The following is a 17,789-nucleotide window of genomic DNA, read 5'->3' on the forward strand; positions in this document are numbered from 1 at the left end:
ATATAGTAATTAGGAGTGCTTATGTACAGATTTGAAATCGTCAAGTCAAAATTATTAAAAGTACATGGAGATATAAAAACAAAATTAAACCCACCCATTAGTTTCAAGAACATTTGTTTTATTTGTTGACAGGTATATAAGTTGGAGTACACAGTGGTGAATATGCAATGTGGAAGTGGGGGGTGTCAGCTAGGCTCATTCACGTTTGGAGATTGACTTAGATCATTTGATCTAGACTGACTTCTCTTGGGAAGACTGAAATGACTCAGGTGTCTCCGTGTCTCTCTACTTCTATTCTTATCCTCTAGCAGGTTGGCTTGGTCATGTTCTCATACTAATGGCAGAAGTTCAACAGGGGGGCCAAGCTCATTTGTGCAAATGTTTGTCAGGTCTCTGCATCACATTTGCTTATTGGCCAAGACAAGTCACATGGCCAAGCCGAGGGGTGGGAATTATGCCTCACCCAACAAAAGGCACACAGGGAGTAAAGAGTGGAGGCCAATAATAGAATCAATTTAACAGGTTAAGTGGACAGAAATAATTAAGTAGAGATAATCTGAATGTACTATCAATAAGGACCATTTAAAGATCTGACTCAAAAGAGGAGAGAGTATACTGTTTTAGCAACTGATAGAACATTTACAATAATTAGGCCACAGGAAAAAATCTTCATAAAATGAAATTCTCTAATCATAACTTAATAGAACTCAAAACTATTAAAGTATTAATAAAAATCTTGAATCACTTGGAAATTAAAAATCACTTTTCTGAATAGTGGGATGAAAGAAGACCAGTTCTTCACTCTGTATAGTATGTAATAGTGAACAAATGGGATATGGCTCAAGGTGAGCTCACAGTAATAAAGTAATGTTAAATGTGTTCATTAACATAAAATAAACATATAAACAGTGCATTAAAAACAATAAGATATCAAGTGCAGGAGGTTTGGATTAATGAAATCTAAAGATTGACTCTTGAATAAAGGCGTAAAATTCTTACCTATTTTAATTGTAAGAAAAAACATTAAATTGAAAATTTTGTATTAGGTGTAGTTTGGTTTGTTGTTTGTTTCCTTGTCTCTTTTCCCATTGATTGAGATTGTTTCACAATTTTCTTTCTGGTCTTAGTATCAGGATAATTATTCTTTTCCTTATGAGTAATTTCTGTAAACAAATGTATAAACAAACAAAAAGCAGAATCAGACCCGTAAATACAGAGAACAAATTGATGGTTACCAGAAAGGGTTAAGGGTGGGGGGATGGGCAAAATGGATGAAGGGGAGTGGGAGATACAGGCTTCCAGTTATGGAATGAATGAAGTCACGGGAATAAAAGCCACAGCATAAGGAATATGGTCAGTGATATTGTAATGGTGTTGTATGGTGATAGATGATAGCTACACTTGTGGTGAGCATAGCATAATGTATAAATTCCTTGAATCACTATGTCGTACACCTGAAACTAAGGTAACATTGTGTGTTAGCTATACTCAACTGAAAAAATTAAAAAAAAAAAAGTACTTGCAATCAGAAAAAAAGGTGTAGTTTTTGTTGCTACTTATTCTTTTTTTTTTCAAATTTAGTTAATGCTGTATATTTTGCATTTGAGAAATTTGGTGATATAAAATTGAAAAGACAAACATTCAAGTGTAAAAAATTTTTAAGACTGTCATACATATATGTTTCTTTTATGTCTATATTTTTCTTTTTCTTTTTTCCTTTTCATCTATCTCTAAATTGTATAGATTTTCTGTATTTTAGAGTGTCCTGTAATACCTTATAGACATAAATAATGGGCTATAAGTAAATATATAAAAGTATAGATAATAGTATCATAACTCTTAATAAAATTTGAAAGCATAAAAAAGGAAATAAATCAGCATGATATTTATTTTTAATCATAATTGTATTAATTTAATCTTACTTTTCATTCTGACTAAACCGACAGAAGAGGGTATGAATATTAACAGGCAATATACATTTATTTTCAATCTACTATATTTGTTTTATGGAATACTTTTTTCTCAGGAAGGAGACCGCCTGAGTGATGAAGATCTGTACAAATTTCTTGCTGATATGAGAAGGCCATCTTCTGTTTTACGGCGACTAAGACCTATTACAGGTATTTTAAAATTTTGAGTAGACATTAATACAACCCTTATCATCACTAATATGTCCTGTTGTTGGTAATTATGCATTCCTTTTTTCACTTATCTAACCCATCTATCTTTCTTTGCCCAATGCTTGTCAGTCTTCTTCATTTTATTATTCTCTTCTCATGGTCTTAAACAGTTTGTATGCAAGATTCAGTACTTTTGATAATTTGAGTACTGAAATGTGAATGATGAATAATATCGTGGCTTAAAATTATTTTTTAGAGGAAAGAAAATGTACATAGAATGGTAAATATTCAGAAACAGATTCATATAATCAGAGCAAACCATTCCAGAGTAAAAAAAGTTCAAATTAAATCACTCATCTTTCAGAATGTTGGCTTGTTGTATGCTAGATGCCTCTGTTTCTGTTTTTTCTTTCTTTCTTTTGCTTCTTTCTTTCTTCTCATTCATTCATTTGGTAGGCATTTATTATTTTACATGTAATTATGTCTGTATCAGTAATTTATAACTTCTTGCAAAAATGTGATCTAAATCCTTCCAGGAACATTTTTACATGAAGTTTTTATTATGTTTACATTGTTTTTATAATATGTTTTTATATGCAGCTCAGCTGAAGATAGACATTTCTCCTGCACCTGAAAATCCCCATTATTGCCTAACTCCAGAGCTGCTTCAAGTGAAGCTTTACCCAGACAGTAGGGTTAGACCTACCAGAGAAATTTTGGAGTTTCCTGCCAGGGATGTCTATGTTCCAAACACTACTTACAGGTAACACATTTTAATTTTAGAGATTTCTGAAATTAGATACTATATATTCTATTATGAAAGTAGAACTAGAATGAAACTCTCCAAAAATCCTTTGTAGCTTTGTTAATTATTCCATTTCTTACTCTATGATTTTACTAAGAGCTGTAATTCATTAAACTTATACTATGTGCCAGGTCAAAGGTCAGATGTTAATTACCTTACATACATTAACTTATTTAATCCTCAGAGCTTGAGGTAGGTATTACCTTCATTTTAAAAGTGAGTAAAGGGATGGAGAGGTCAAGTATCCTTCAGTGTGGTGGAGCTAGCACTGGAAGTGTGGGCTGTGAGATTAAAACATTTGAACTCCCAGTTACTATATTTCCTCAGATGTTCTTATTAGCAGAGTCTAGCATTCCACAGGAACCAGACTTATGTGGCTGCAGTGTAGTCCAGCAACTGATCAACAGTGTTTACTGATCCACTACTCAGAATACTTGACACGAGGTTGTTGAATAGGCTTTCCAGGCTGACCACTCCATAACTCTAAGGGTTCGTTTACTTATACTCCTTATGAATGAAGCCCCTTCATTTGTGAGTGCCTAGCCCGTGACTTGACATTGGGATAGCCAGCAGGGCAGCTCAGATGTAAGATTCCAGCCCAGACTTCCCCATCTTAGTATTTTTCACCACCAAGTTACGCGGTTTCTGAGGCCAAAATTTTTGGAATCAAAGTGATTTCTCTCCTTTTCTTATCCTCACATTTACTCCTCAAACAAGTTTTATAGGCTCTGCTTTCAAAATGTATCCCAAATCCCATAGTTCTTACCTTCTCCAAAGATTTTTTATTTATTTGAGAGAGAGAGAGAGAGAGAGAGCACGTGAACACACATACCAATGGGGGAGAAGGAGAGGGAGAGGACGAGAAGCAGACTCCCCACTGAGCACAGAGCCCCACATGAGGCTCCATGCGGGGCTTGATGCAGGGCTCGACTAGGGGCTTCAAGCAGGGCTCAATCCCAGGACCCTGAGATCATGACCTGAGCCCAAGTCAGATGCTTAACTGACTGAGCCACCCAGGCACCCCTCACTCCTTTTAAAACTCTAGGCAAGTCACTATCTAGATCAGCACTGTCAAATAGAAATATAATGGGAACTACATTTGGAATTTAAAATTTTATAGTTCCCACATTAAAAAAATAAAAAGAAACCAGTGAAATTAATTTTAATTATGTTATTTAACCTAAATATACCTAAAATATTATCATTTCAACATGTAATAAATGTAAAAAAGTGTTGAGCTATTTTACTTTTTTTCTTTCCTACAAAACGTCTTCAAAATCAGGTGTGTATTTTATGTTTAAAACACATCTCAATTTCAGATGAGCCACATTTCAAATGCTCAGTTGCTGCATGGGGCTGGAGGTTAGCATATTGGACAGCTTCTGATCTCAGATTTTTCTGTACCTTTCTAATTTGATCATCTTCCTTTAACCCTGGCTAAATCAATTCTCAGCATTATCACCAGAGAGATATTTAAATGTTCTCAATCAGATCATTCATTCCTCCATCTAAAATCCTTCGGTGGCTTCCATCATAAGCAGAAAAAATGTTTTTTTTTAATAACAGTCTTTAAGACTCTGTATGACCTGGCCCCTGCCTGTCTCTAACTTCATATCCTACTCTGCTTTGCTCATTTCACTTTAGCCTCAGTGGCCTTTTTACTCATCCTTGAACAAACAAAATTTCATTCTCCCTAAGGCTTTTCCATTTGTTCTTCTCTTTCCCTGACATGTTGTCCCCTATATTTTCATGTGGTTTGGTTCCTTATTCAGACATATCTCTGCTTAAAGGTCACTGCCTAGACAGGCTCCCTCTCATTACCCTAGGTAAAAAGATCCACTGCTTCTCTCCAATTCTTCACCCTTCTTTGTATTTATTGTTATCTAGAATCACATTATGTAGTTATATGATCGGGTTTTTTTTGTCTTTTTCATTATAATGTAATTAATGTAAAGGGCAGGGACTTGTCTGTTTCCGTTATCACTTTATTTCCAGCATCTAGAGTAGTATGTTAGCACACAGGCACCACACAATAAACATTTATTCATTGAGTTGAGAAATAAGGAACTGGACAGTGGTATGAGAGTGGGATTTAGAGTCATAGAATTAGGGCTGTGATTTCTGACTCCACTATGCACTATTTGGTGACTTAAGACAATTTACTTAATATATTGGCCACTCAGTTTTCTTATTAATAAAATGTGAGGTCATAATTATACCTGCCTTCTCTTGTGAGGGTAGAGAGTACAAAACACTGCATGTAATTGGCACTTAGTGTGAGTAAAATTTCTGCAAGTTAGGCTAAAGAAAGTATATATTGCTTTTAAAAGAAATAAGGTATTATGAAATTATTCTTCTATAAATTATATATTTAAGTACTTATAAGCACATGGAATAAAGAAGTGATTATATAATCCAAAATTTGTATGAAACCATTTTGAGGTTATCAACTGGACCTCTTACCTAGTACAGGAATCTCATCCAGAGCATCCCTAACTTGTATTTATCTATCTTGCCTCTGCTTGGATTATTTCAGAGATAGAGAAAGTAGAAATCGGGGTCTTGAAGTGGTCTTTTCTTTTATTTCCCACTTGTTTTTGTTATTTACATATTTATATATATATTTTTTAAAAAGAATTGTATGAATCAAAAACTAATGATGTAATGTATGGTGATTAACATAACATAATAAAAAAAGATAAAAAGAATTGTAGGAATATACTTAAAGTTCGTGTAAGTACTGTAGGCTTAAAATTAAAAACAGAGGTCCTTCATCTTATTCCTACCAGCCTTTCCCTACTTCGATGTCTAATTTTCAGTGCCAATCACTGGTAACTCTTTTTGCTCCTTCTTTTGGTATTTTATTCTTTGTTTTCTAAACAACATATTAATGCTACTATTTCTTGATTCTTGTTCAATTTTAAATATCCATTTATTGTTATATTAGGTGAAGATTTAACTCTTACATCTTCCTTCCTAAAAATACATGTACTTGCATAAATTCAGAAAAAAATACATATTCTTGTCATCTCTTCCATATGTATATTCCAGTTTTTCATTAAATCAGTGTTAATTTTTTTTTACCTGTTTGTGATTCTTATGTAACTAGTTTTGCAGTGGAGCCATGAAGATTACTATGATTTTATTCCTGCATTTGATTTATAAAGCTTTTTATTTTCCTGAAATAGTTACATTATTTAGTTTCCCTACTTTTCTGTGTGTTATTGCTAAAATTCTCTAAAGCTTCTTTCAATACAGCAAAATACATCAGATAATCATTTCCTGTCTTGCAGCTTCCTTAGTTCCCCTTGCAACTAAATTGTAAGTGTGGCCAAGGGAGTTTCCGAGGCTCGCTAGGCTTACTGTACGGTTGTCATCTTGGAGCCTGTTTACCATGATCCTGGAAATTCTCTTTGCATTTCTTTTGCTATGGAGTCTTTATTTCCTGTATATTGTTCTTTCTTGTTTTACTCATTTTACTGACAGCCTTCAGTAACTTCCTGAAACAGGGTGTATGGGAGTAAATTTTCTGAGACTTTTACATCTGAAAGTATGTTTATTTTACCTTTACTCCAGAATTACTGATTTTGCTGGATATAATATTCTAAGTTGTAAATTATTTTCTGTCAGGATTTTGAAAACATGACACAACTGTCTTCTGGCTTTAAGTGATACTTTTGAGTGGTCCAATATACTTTTTTTTTTCAAAGATTTTATTTATTTGAGAAAGAGAGATAGAAAAAAAGAGAGAGGATGCGAGCATGAGCGGGGGCAGAGAGGCAGAGAGGGAGAAGCAGGCTTCCCGCTGAGCAGGGTGCCCGATGTGGGGCTCGATCCCAGGACCCTGAGATCATGACCTGAGCCGAAGGCAGACGCTTAACGACTGAGCCACACAGGTGCCCCCCCAGTATACTTCTGATTGCTAATCCTTTGTTGGTATCTTTTCCTTTTTTGAGTTGTTTTGTTTTTTTTTACCCCCGGTGTTCTGAACTTTCATGTGATGTGCTGATATGATAACATTTATATAGTGCTTTATAGTATTTCATTTAAAGTGTTTTCATTTAAATTAATTTATTCAGTCTCAGAAGAATCTTATAAATTATATAATTCTGGCAGAATTGTTACTTACCTTTTATTTACTATAAATAAATAAGAGATAAGAAACTTATCTGGACTTGAACCCAGGTCTTATTTTCTGTATTCTTCATCCTTTGGGATGATAGTACATCCAGCATTTATAGTTATTGACAATATGAATAAAATTAAAATTTCTTATTGCTAGATAATTGATTGCTACATTTTTATTAAAGCAGGCAGAACACCTTTATTTATCTTATTATTTGCCTCAAAATGTGCCTCATTATTTATCCTTGTCTAATAATTTTTTTAATGCCTTATAATTGAGCTAAGTATAACAGTTGATAGAAATGGCATCCTAGGGTATTATGTATATGAAGGGCCGGAAGAGCAAATCTAGGCATGTTTTAGGACTTGAATGGAAGTTGGGTAGAGAGCTTATCTCAAGTGAGAAGACATCTTACTGAATGAGGTAGCCTATTGTTTTCTCTCAATTATGTATCCAGTTTTAATCCAGTTTTACTCTGGGGAAGAAGAAAAAGTTAACACACCAAAAGATTTAAGTGGACTTTATAAAGTATAAATTAGCATGGTTTTACTGTATGAGCTTACAGAAATTAAGTAAACATATATCAGCTGTTTCAGGTAACTTGTTTATTTGTGTTTGATTTTGGTTTTTATAATTGAATGCTTTACCATTTGAAGTGTTTAGCGTCAGTAAAGATAATCGGTTGTCCAAAAACTGTAATTATCTTCTTTTGGCAGTAAACTTTTCAGGTATAAGAATGAATTCATAGCTAATTAGCTTGAGAATGATCTGGAGAGATCTTTTAATGCATCTCAGTGCCTTTGGCTTGGACTGTATCTAAATACTCTATTAATTAAAGAGTTGATACTCATCCCAAGCATTATTAGTGAAAGTAACATTGTAGGCAAAAAATGATTCATTAAATGTGTAAAGAAGAACTGTTCTTCTCTCAAGTGTGAGCAGTTTATTCCCAGAGAATAGTAGAACTAGCTAAACTTATCAATAAGATTAGGTTTATTTCTATTAAACATTTATGGAAAACAAATACTGCTTTAGGTTCTAATATTTTTCATCAAAATAAATTGGTTTCAGGTTAGAATTTTATATAATCTTTTTAATCTTATGTATTGCCTTTAAGAATCTCATGTAAAATGCTTTAACTCATTAACAAACATTGTCGATTGTAATATAGGATGTCAAGTTTGCTAAGTTTCTTAGGGTACAGAAAGGATCATAGTGCTTTGTTAGTAATAGGTGAAAACTGTTGAAGCAAGAAGATACATTGTTTAAGAAAGAGATTAATAATTTTGTACTGTAAGAGTGTCTTCAAAGAAGTAAAGAAAGGTACACGAGAACATAGAAGTAGAATTATGGTTTCTATACTTTGTTGATATTTTTCCTGTAGTTACTCGTTGGCCAAAAAAAGTTTCTTTCATTTTTAAAAAAGAATGATTCTAAAGTTGATTGTATGCTTTTTTTTTTTAAACCAATCTCTGAGTTATAAAAAGAAAGAATAGTTTTTGTATTACTTGAAATGATATGACTCTATGCATATTTTATGAAAAATTGGAAAATGGAACCATATTTTGCAACCATATTTAATTTTAGGAATTATCTAAAATTGGAGATTGACTGGTTTTCCTTCTTTTTACATGGGGATAATAAAAGTTCCTATATCTTAGAAATTTGTGAGGATTAAATAAGATAATATATAAAGCTTTTTGCAAAGTGCCTGACACAATGCTCAAGAGAAGCTGAGTCATTATTATTATTATTGCCTTTATTAGATTACATTTATCCAAGCATTACACAACTGGAGAGAGAATAGTTTGAAAGCATAGGGATTCTGGGCTTTTGGGGTATAATTAGATAAGAAAATGATTTTAAAAGGGGGGTTATCAAAGTTAATAGTATCCTGCTTTGTATTATTACTTGAGCCTTCAGTGCCCATGTGACCTGAATATTAAATCATATAGGTTGCTTATTCTACTTAATACTTTTAAAAAATTTTAGTCTCATGGACAGCTAATATTTTTAGGAATTTATAGTTTGTTTAAAAAAAAATAACCTTGGGGCACCTGGGTGACTCTGTCAGTTAAGCGTCTGCCTTCGACTCGGGTCATGATCTCAGGGTTCTGGGATCGAGCCCCGCATTGGGCTTCTTGCTCAGTGGGAAGCCTGCTTCTCCCTCTCCCTTTGTCTGCCGCTCTGCCTACTTGTGCTCTCTCTCTCTCTCTGTCAAATAAATAAATAAATAAAATCTTTTTAAAAAAAATAACCTTTATTGGGGTGCCTGGGTGGCTCAGTCATTAAGCATCTGCCTTCGGCTCAGATCATGATCTCAGGGTCCTGGGATCGAGCCCCACATCGGGCTCCGTGCTCCGCAGGAAGCCTGCTTCTCCCTCACCCACACCCCTGCTTGTGCTCCCTCTCTTGCTGTGTCTCTGTCAAATAAATAAGTAAAATCTTAAAAAGAAAAACAAACAAAAAAAACCTTTATCGTATCTAGAAAATCTCGCATAGAAATAATTCTAGAATGACAAAAGGGGGATGTCTGAAACTTCATCAGAAATCAGCTAACGTACAGATATCATAAAATATTTGCATAAGTTTCCATATATATTTGCCAACTAAATTGTTGCTGGATTACAATAGTATTCTAACCCAGTTTGAATTCTTTTTCTTTTTAACCTTTTAAGGAATGTTTCACGGTAAACCATAATTTCAGGTAATACACACTAGTGGTCATTATACAAACCTATATGTGTACATTTTCGCAGTGAATAATGTTTAAAAAAAAAAAGGTGAAGTTGACACTGAGGCTCCTTGTACTTTCTATACCATCATTATTTCATTAACTGTGTAGCAACCTGCATAGAACCAGTATGATTAGCTGACATTCCAGAGGGATCACATTCGTAACTGAAAAAACAAGAAATTTAAGCATTTTTAATATGGGTTTTAAGAAAATATTTGCACAGGGGCGCCTGGGTGGCTCAGTCGTTAAGCGTCTGCCTTCGGCTCAGGTCATGATCCCAGGGTCCTGGGATCGAGCCCCACATCGGGCTTCCTGCTCGGCGGGAAGCCTGCGTCTCCCTCTCCCACTTCCCCTGCTTGTGTTCCCTCTCTCACTGTGTCTCTCTCTGTCCTATAAATAAATAAATCTTTTTTTTTTAAAGATTTATTTTTATTTTTTTTATTTGAGAGAGAGAGAGAAACAGCATGAGAGGGGAGAGGGTCAGAGGGAGAAGAAGGCTCCCTGCTGAGCCGGGACCCCAGTGTGGGACTCGATCCCTGGACTCCGGGATCATGACCTGAGCCGAAGGCAGTCGCTTAACCAACTGAGCCACCCAGGCGCCCTAAATAAATAAAATCTTTAAAAAAATAAAATAAAATAAAAATAAAAAAAAAGAAAATATTTGCACATTGTGGGGCGCCTGGGTGGCTCAGTCGGTTGAGCATCTGTCTTCGGCTCAGGTCATGATCCCAGGGTCCTGGGATTGAGCCCCGCATCAGGCTCCCTGTTTGGCGGGGAGCCTGCTTCTCCCTCTCCCTCTGCCTGCCACTCTGCCTACTTGTGCTCTCTATCTCTCTGTCAAAGAAATAAATAAAATCTTTAAAAAAAGGGGGGGGCACCTGGGTGGCTCAGTCGTTGGGCATCTGCCTTCGGCTCAGGTCATGATCCTGGGGTCCTGGGATCGAGCCCCGCATCGGGTTCCCCGCTCTGTGGGAGGCCTGCTTCTCCCTCTCCCACTCCCCCTGCTTGTGTTCCCTCTCTAGCTATGTCTCTCTCTGTCAAATAAATAAATAAAATCTTAAAAAAAAAAAATTTGCACATTGTATTTATTTTTAGTACAAAATTTGAATGTATTTTAAAGAGTCTCATGGGGTAAAAATTTTAAAATATTATTGTCTGAATGAATGGATGTGATTGAAGCAAACATTAGGCTGACGTGAGAAAACAGGTTAAAAAGAACTATATTCTGAAAATGACAGATTTCCTATCACTTAACACTTTTACCTCCAGTATTTATGGTTATTATCAGACAATGTAGAAAAAAGCAGTCTAAAAAGGTATACATGTAAAAAATATATATGTTTAATTTGTTATTTTTTGTATTTTTAAAAAACATGGTTTTAAAGAAATTATTGTGATTTCCCAAAGACATTTAAAAAAAGTCTCTTATTAAGCTATACCTAAAATTAGAGATTTTTGTATTTAAATAACACTCCCCCCCCCCCCCACACACATTGATAGTTCACTTGTTTTTGTAGAGTCTTAATCCAGGAGAGACCTGGTCTTTTCACATCCTCTATAGGGGTGAATGAAGGCACACAGATAATATGGTAGTTTGTAGCTAATGTCATGCATTTCTTATTGTGCCAAACGAAGATTATTTACATTAAATGCTTGCTTTATCAAGGAAATAGTTATCACAGTATACTAGTGCAGTTGTTACATTAAGATAACCAAATAGGGCACCTGGGTGGCTCAGTCAATTAAGCAACTGCCTTTGACTCAGGTGATGATCCCAGGGTCCAGGGTTCTGGGCCGTGTCAGGCTCTCTGCTCAGCCAGGAGTCTGCTTCTCCCTCTACCCCTTACCCCTGCTTGTGCTCTCTCTGTCTCTTGCTCTCTCTCTCAAATAAAATATTTAAAATAAAAAGATAACCAAATAATAGCAGTGGGGAAAACTTTTTTATTGAGTATCTGAAATCATCTGAAAGTTAGATACTGGATTGTGTGTAATGTTATTCGTGTTCCAGATTTGTACTTGACTTCCACTGTTGAATTCGAGTTATAAAGATCAAGGTATAATCTAATTGAGCAAATGCTGTGTGTTTGGTTTTTAAGAGCTGCGTCACATGTCATTCTGTTCTTAGTGAGATTGTTAGGATTGGCCTCTTTTCCAGAGTTTCCTTAGTTGTAATCACCTACTGAACTTTCATCTTTGTTTTTCTTCCAATTTTTAGAAAGATGGTATCTAGCAAATATTGTGTTACTAAGAATATAAGAATGAATGCAGTGGTTCAGACCTGGTAACTGTAAGAAACAAAATGAAGGGGCGCCTGGGTGACTCAGTCGGTCAAGTGTCTGCCTTTGGCTCAGGTCATGATCCCGGTGTCCTGGGATCCAGCCCCACATCGGGCTCCCTGCTCAGCGGGGCGTCTGCTTCTCCCTCTCGCTCTGCCTTTCCTCCCTGGCTTGTGCTTTCTCTCTCTCCCTCTCTCAAATACATAAATAAATAAATAAGAAACAAAATGTAAAGACACCAGTCGTTTTGATCTGGACCTTGGTTAGCAGTTAGGACTATCCCCCATACATCTCTTAATAATCCTTAGTAAACTTGTAGGTTTACTAATCTGAATATAGTCTTAAACTTTTTATAATGGGAAATTACAAACATATGCAAATGTAAATAGAATAGTACAGTTAACCTCCATTGTCATTCTTTTTTTCTTTTCAAATTTTTATTTAAATTCTAGTTTGTTAACATAAACTGTTTTTTTATTAAGTAATCTCTATGCCCAACATGGGTCTTGAACTCACAACCCTGAGATCATGAGTCGCATGTTCCACTGACTGAGCCAGCCAGGCTCCCCTCTATTGTTTCATCTATTACTTGTTCCCTTTTTTCTTGTAGTATTTTATTTTATTTTATTTTATTTTATTTATTTATTTATTTTATTTATTCATTTGAGACACAGAGATATAGAGAGAGAGAGAGCATGAGCAGTGGGAGAAGCAGAGGGAGAGGGAGAAGCAGACTCCCCGCTGAGCCAGGAGCCCGATGTGGGGCTCGATCCCAGGACCCTGGGATCATGACCTGAGCCGAAGGCAGACACTTAACCATCTGAGCCACCCAGGCGCCCCTCTTGTAGTATTTTAAAACAAAGCCTAGTCATTATATCATTTCACATGTCAGTCCTTCAGTATGTTTTTTTTATTATGTTATGTTAATTACCATACATTACATCATTAGTTTTTGATGTAGTGACCCACGATTCATTGTTTGCGTGTAACACCCAGTGCTCCATTCAGTACGTGCCCTCTTTAATACCCATCACCAGGCTAACCCATTCCCCGGCCCCCCTTTAGGATGTTTTTCTGAGCGGTTTAATAAGCTTATTACATACTGATTGAATTTTTTCCCTAAACTTTTGTTTCTAGAAACAGATTGGCCAGTCAAAAGTAAATGTATACTGTTTATATTATGACCCATGTAATTCATGATTCTTGAACTAGGTCATATTATGATAGATCTTGCTTTGGACTTGGGTTCTTAAAATTTTTTTTGTCGTAGTACACTTGCAGTCTTGTGACTCCTATGATTCTCTTTTTTGGAATAATGTTTTTAAATGCATAAAATAAAATACATAGAATAACAAAAGAAATCAATTACATTGAATTATAATTATTGAGATATTAAAGTTCTGATGCAAGTTTCTTTATTAATGAATTAAAAAATATCTAGCCACAGGTCTAAAAGTTACCATATTTTCTAAGCAGTAATAAGCATGTGACAATATTCTGAGATATCTGCAATAGTTGTGAGACAAAAATATGTATGATTTCTATTAATGACAAATTCTCCTGTATTGCTAATACTGGTATGGGTAGTTTCCTACATTCAAAATCTAAAGAAGTGCAAATTTCAGTGAAAACGAAGGAGTATTTTTCTTCCCATTCAAGTTTATGGTCCCCTGCTTTAGAGAGTATTAGTTTTTGTGTTTGTCTTTAGTTTTCATGGATGTCTCAAGTTATTGCTACATACTCTGCTGTTCTCGTTTTGCCCTAGATACATCACTGTAGGTTTTAGTCTACCTTAATGGATCCTAGTTTTATTTTAACTATAAAGGTTTTTGAGTTGAGAACTCTGTTTCCTAACATTTTAAGATAGCCACCCATGAATTTTTAGTTAGGGGCTTGTATTTGAACGTGAGGAGTATTATCTCAGACTCTGAGGGAAGGAGTAAAGTTCCAGGAATGGTAGCAGAATAGGAGAGCAGTTTTGTTCTATCGTGAGAATTAGAATATTTTTAGTTTGGAAAAATTTGTACACATTACATACTGAAAGCTATGTGGAGTGATATTCAAGATCTAGTTTTTACAAGTATATACATTTGCTTAGAATTTTATAGTTCATAAAACCATTCAAATACCCTATTTTCCTTGATTACAACAACCCTATGAAGTAGATTTGGCAAGATTATCATTATTCCCATATATGGGATTTGGAGACTGAGGCTTAGTTGCTTATTTGAAGGTAAGTAGTTATAGCCTTACCTCTTTAAGGTTGTAGATTATCACTCTTTTAGATATACCTAATCATTTTGTTAGATCTGTGATTGTTCCCAGGGTTAAACAAATGAATTTAGAAAAAGTTTTTTTGTTTGAGATGGCATCCTTGATTTTATATTTTCTAAAATGTCATTGAAACCTGATTTTACAAAGGCACACTATGGGAGGTTGTTAATCCTACTTTCATGACCTTGAACTCAACATTTCACACCAATTGAGTAATTTTGTCCTAGTTGATTTGCCGTGAGAACACTTTGGACTTTGATAAGACCAACCGTTTGTGGTCCTTTTGTTTTTAATTTTCAAAACTACTGTGTTGGATGGTCACTTAGGAGTACATACATAAACGCAGTGCTGTGGTTGTTAGTGATGGGAAAAATCACAAGGAAATTTGACTATTTTATAACAGAAGGTGAAATATGTAACAGTGCATATTTGGAATAGGTTTTATAAAGGAGGCAAATAGTAGGAACTCAAATACTGGTTAATGCAAATATTTTTGATTACTGAACAAGCTAGTTGATTTCCATGAGTTATGCTATTAGGAAGAAAAGATACAAGCATGAGAACATGCTGATTATAGAATGACAGAGAATAAACAGGTTATACAAAAACAGGTAACCCCAAAATGAGAAATGTGTATACTTGCTCTCAGTAAAATTTACACTGGTTCAGATTGAACTCTTGGTATAGAAATTTGGCAGTAATTTACTCAAATCAAGTAGATAGACTATCTTTTTGATGCTCTTGGAGCTTTTATTACTATTTTTAACAATTTCTTTTTTTAATTTTTTTTAAAGATTTTATTTATTTGACAGAGAGAGACACAGTGGGAGAGGGAACACTAATAGGGGGAGTGGGAGAGGGAGAAGCAGGCTCCCACTGAGCAGGGAGCCTGATGGCGAGGCTCGGTCCCAGGACCCCGGGATCATGACCTGAGCTGAAGGCAGACGCTTAATGACTGAGCCACCCAGGCGCCCCTCTTTTTAACAATTTCTGTTACGATTTGCCATGTATACTTCTCTGTCTCATTTGCTAAGTGCCAGTTGAGGGGTACAGACAGTACTGCTGCATGGTTTTAGAGGGAGGAGCCCCATTTCCAAGGATATTTGTAGAGGAAGTGAGATCATTTATACCTTCAAGTATAAATAGGACCTAGCCAAGTAGAAAGGTGTATAGAGGCATTCTAGACAAATGGAATGGCATTAGGAAAGTATACAGGGGATGTTTAAAAGTAGGTAATTTTGATAAGAGCTAAGGGTTTGTGTTGGGCAAGAAATGGTAAAAAAGGTAATTTGGGGGGCGCCTGGGTGGCTCAGTCATTACGTGTCTGCCTTCGGTTCAAGTCATGATCCCAGGGTCCTGGGATCGAGCCCTGCATTGGGCTCCCTGCTCAGTGGGGAGCCTGCTTCTCCCTCTCCCACTCCCTCTGCTTGTGTTCCCTCTCTCCCTGTGTCTCTCTCTATCAAATAAATAAATAAAATCTTTAAAAAAACAAAAGGTAATTTGGGGTCAGATTATACAAACTCTTGAATATCTGGAAGAGATTTGGATGTTTTCTGTAGGCTTCTGCCCTTCAAATTGGGGTACACATTCTTGCTGTATAGGGTATGCAGGTCCACAGGATAAATATAACACACCTTCCAGGAATATCACTTTTTAGAAGATTTGGGGAGGAAATAACTATTTATAAATGAAGATTATAGAGTAGAAAACACAATTCACATGCAATTTTAAGATAAATTGTAAGATTTAAGGTAAAATCCTAATAAGATCCTGAAAGAAGTATGGGCCTATATAAAGCCATTTCGTCCTCTAACTCTAGAATTGTAAAGATATGTTTTCAGTATCCTCAAGCTGTTCTACTCTTTTAATAGACATGTTTGAATGACACAGGTCAAAGTAGTATGTAGCCATTATAAATTTGTTTTAGGAAAATTGAAGGAAGATAGACCTAAACTTAGGAGACGAGGCAGGAGACTATTCAGGTAGTTTAAAATTCAGGTTAAGAGCAGGTCTTGGTAGGGTAGAAAGCATATCATATTAGCAGTCTTTTCAAAAGAAGATTGTATTCGATATAGTGGCTTATGATATAGGAGCAGTGGTTCACAAAGTTAAGTAAAAGGCCGAGATGTCTCCCAGGTTTTAAGCTTGGATGACTGGAAGTGTGGTGGTGCCATTAATGGGTGTACAGAGGTAAGGAAGAGTGTGATGGGGTGTAGAAATGGGGGCAGGACCAGCAGAGGTGGCAGGGCTTTGATGAATTTATTTGATATGTTGAATTTGAGGAGACTGTAGGATATCAAAAGGAGGAATGGCAGATAGGCAATGTAAGAAGGAACTGGAGAGAGATCTGGGAATAATATGTAAATTTGGGAACTTTACTCATGGAACATAGATGGGTCCATGAGAGTAGATAGAATTTCTGAGGATGAGAGTGGAAGAGATTTTTGAAGATTGTGCATTGGCCCAAATATGTCACATACTAGGAGGGAATAGGGCTATAAAAATGGATTCAGGTTAGGGATAATCCTTGGAGAATATAGTCATAGTGTGGAAGCAAAATGAGGGTCAAGTTTGAAAAAGGAATATTGTTTATTAGTAAGTTAGCGGAGAGATCCAAGAGAATGTGGACTGAGGAAAGGCCATTAAATTAGACAATTATGAGTTAGTGGTGTAATTAGAATACTTGGCAAAGGAGTGAGGACAGAAGGACACAATTTGTGAATCGTAAAAAAATCCTTTCTGTACCAGAATTATCTCTCAATCTGAGCATATTTTATACAGAAAAAACTCACTTAGTACTCCTAAAAGGAACAAAATGAAACATGTTGTGTAAGAATTCTAAGAAACTGAAGAACAAATAGAAGAAGCAATTGGTATATTAAATAATGCATTATTTTGTATTTGAAAGCTTCCAGGTTTTTTTGGAAAAAAAGTCATTATGGTATTCTGGCTCTAAAAAGTCAATTTTGACAGTTTGGCTGTGGTTTTAAAAGCTAAAACTTATTCTTTTGTACTTTATTGGAACAAGATATTTATGTAGGATCCACATAGATCATACATATTTAACATGTCATATATGTAAAAAACATGACGTTGAGTAATTTAAAATACATAATGCTGAATATTTTTTGACTAAGGTGAGTCACTATATAACTTAGGTACTATATTCTTTAAAAGCTAGATTTAATTCAAAATTTTATTTCTGTTTGGTAGTTTCTTTAAAAAACTTATTTAAAAAATACTGATAAGTAATATTTTTATGATAAAAAGATTTGTATTTAGTAATCTTTGAGGGTTAGAATTCAGATTTTTAAAATGAGAAAAATTGTAATCATTCTTTTATCACATGTCATTAAAAAACTACAAGAATTTAAATTTCTATATTTTAAGGGAGTGAGTCTTTATTGAATTTGGAAACATACATACACATCTGTCAGGCTATTTAAACATT

At 35.2% G+C, this 17,789-nt stretch overlaps 1 protein-coding gene across 17 annotated transcripts in view; it reads left to right on the forward strand.

Annotated features, from left to right (window-relative positions):
- DOCK7 (dedicator of cytokinesis 7) overlaps positions 1 to 17,789 on the forward strand; it is a 214,594-nt gene that overhangs the window by 69,756 nt on the left and 127,049 nt on the right. For all 17 annotated transcript variants that reach the window (XR_013448152.1, XR_013448151.1, XM_078073038.1 and 14 more), the window contains 2 exons: positions 2,027 to 2,120; positions 2,721 to 2,883. Coding sequence is in view for 15 of the 17 variants with exons in the window: in XM_078073038.1 (XP_077929164.1) it covers positions 2,027 to 2,120; positions 2,721 to 2,883 (257 nt within the window). In the remaining 2 variants the exon portion in view is untranslated. The remainder of the gene's footprint in view (positions 1 to 2,026; positions 2,121 to 2,720; positions 2,884 to 17,789) is intronic.

Source organism: Halichoerus grypus, chromosome 5 (genome assembly GCF_964656455.1).
Source record: "Halichoerus grypus chromosome 5, mHalGry1.hap1.1, whole genome shotgun sequence".
NCBI classification, from domain to species: domain Eukaryota; kingdom Metazoa; phylum Chordata; class Mammalia; order Carnivora; family Phocidae; genus Halichoerus; species Halichoerus grypus.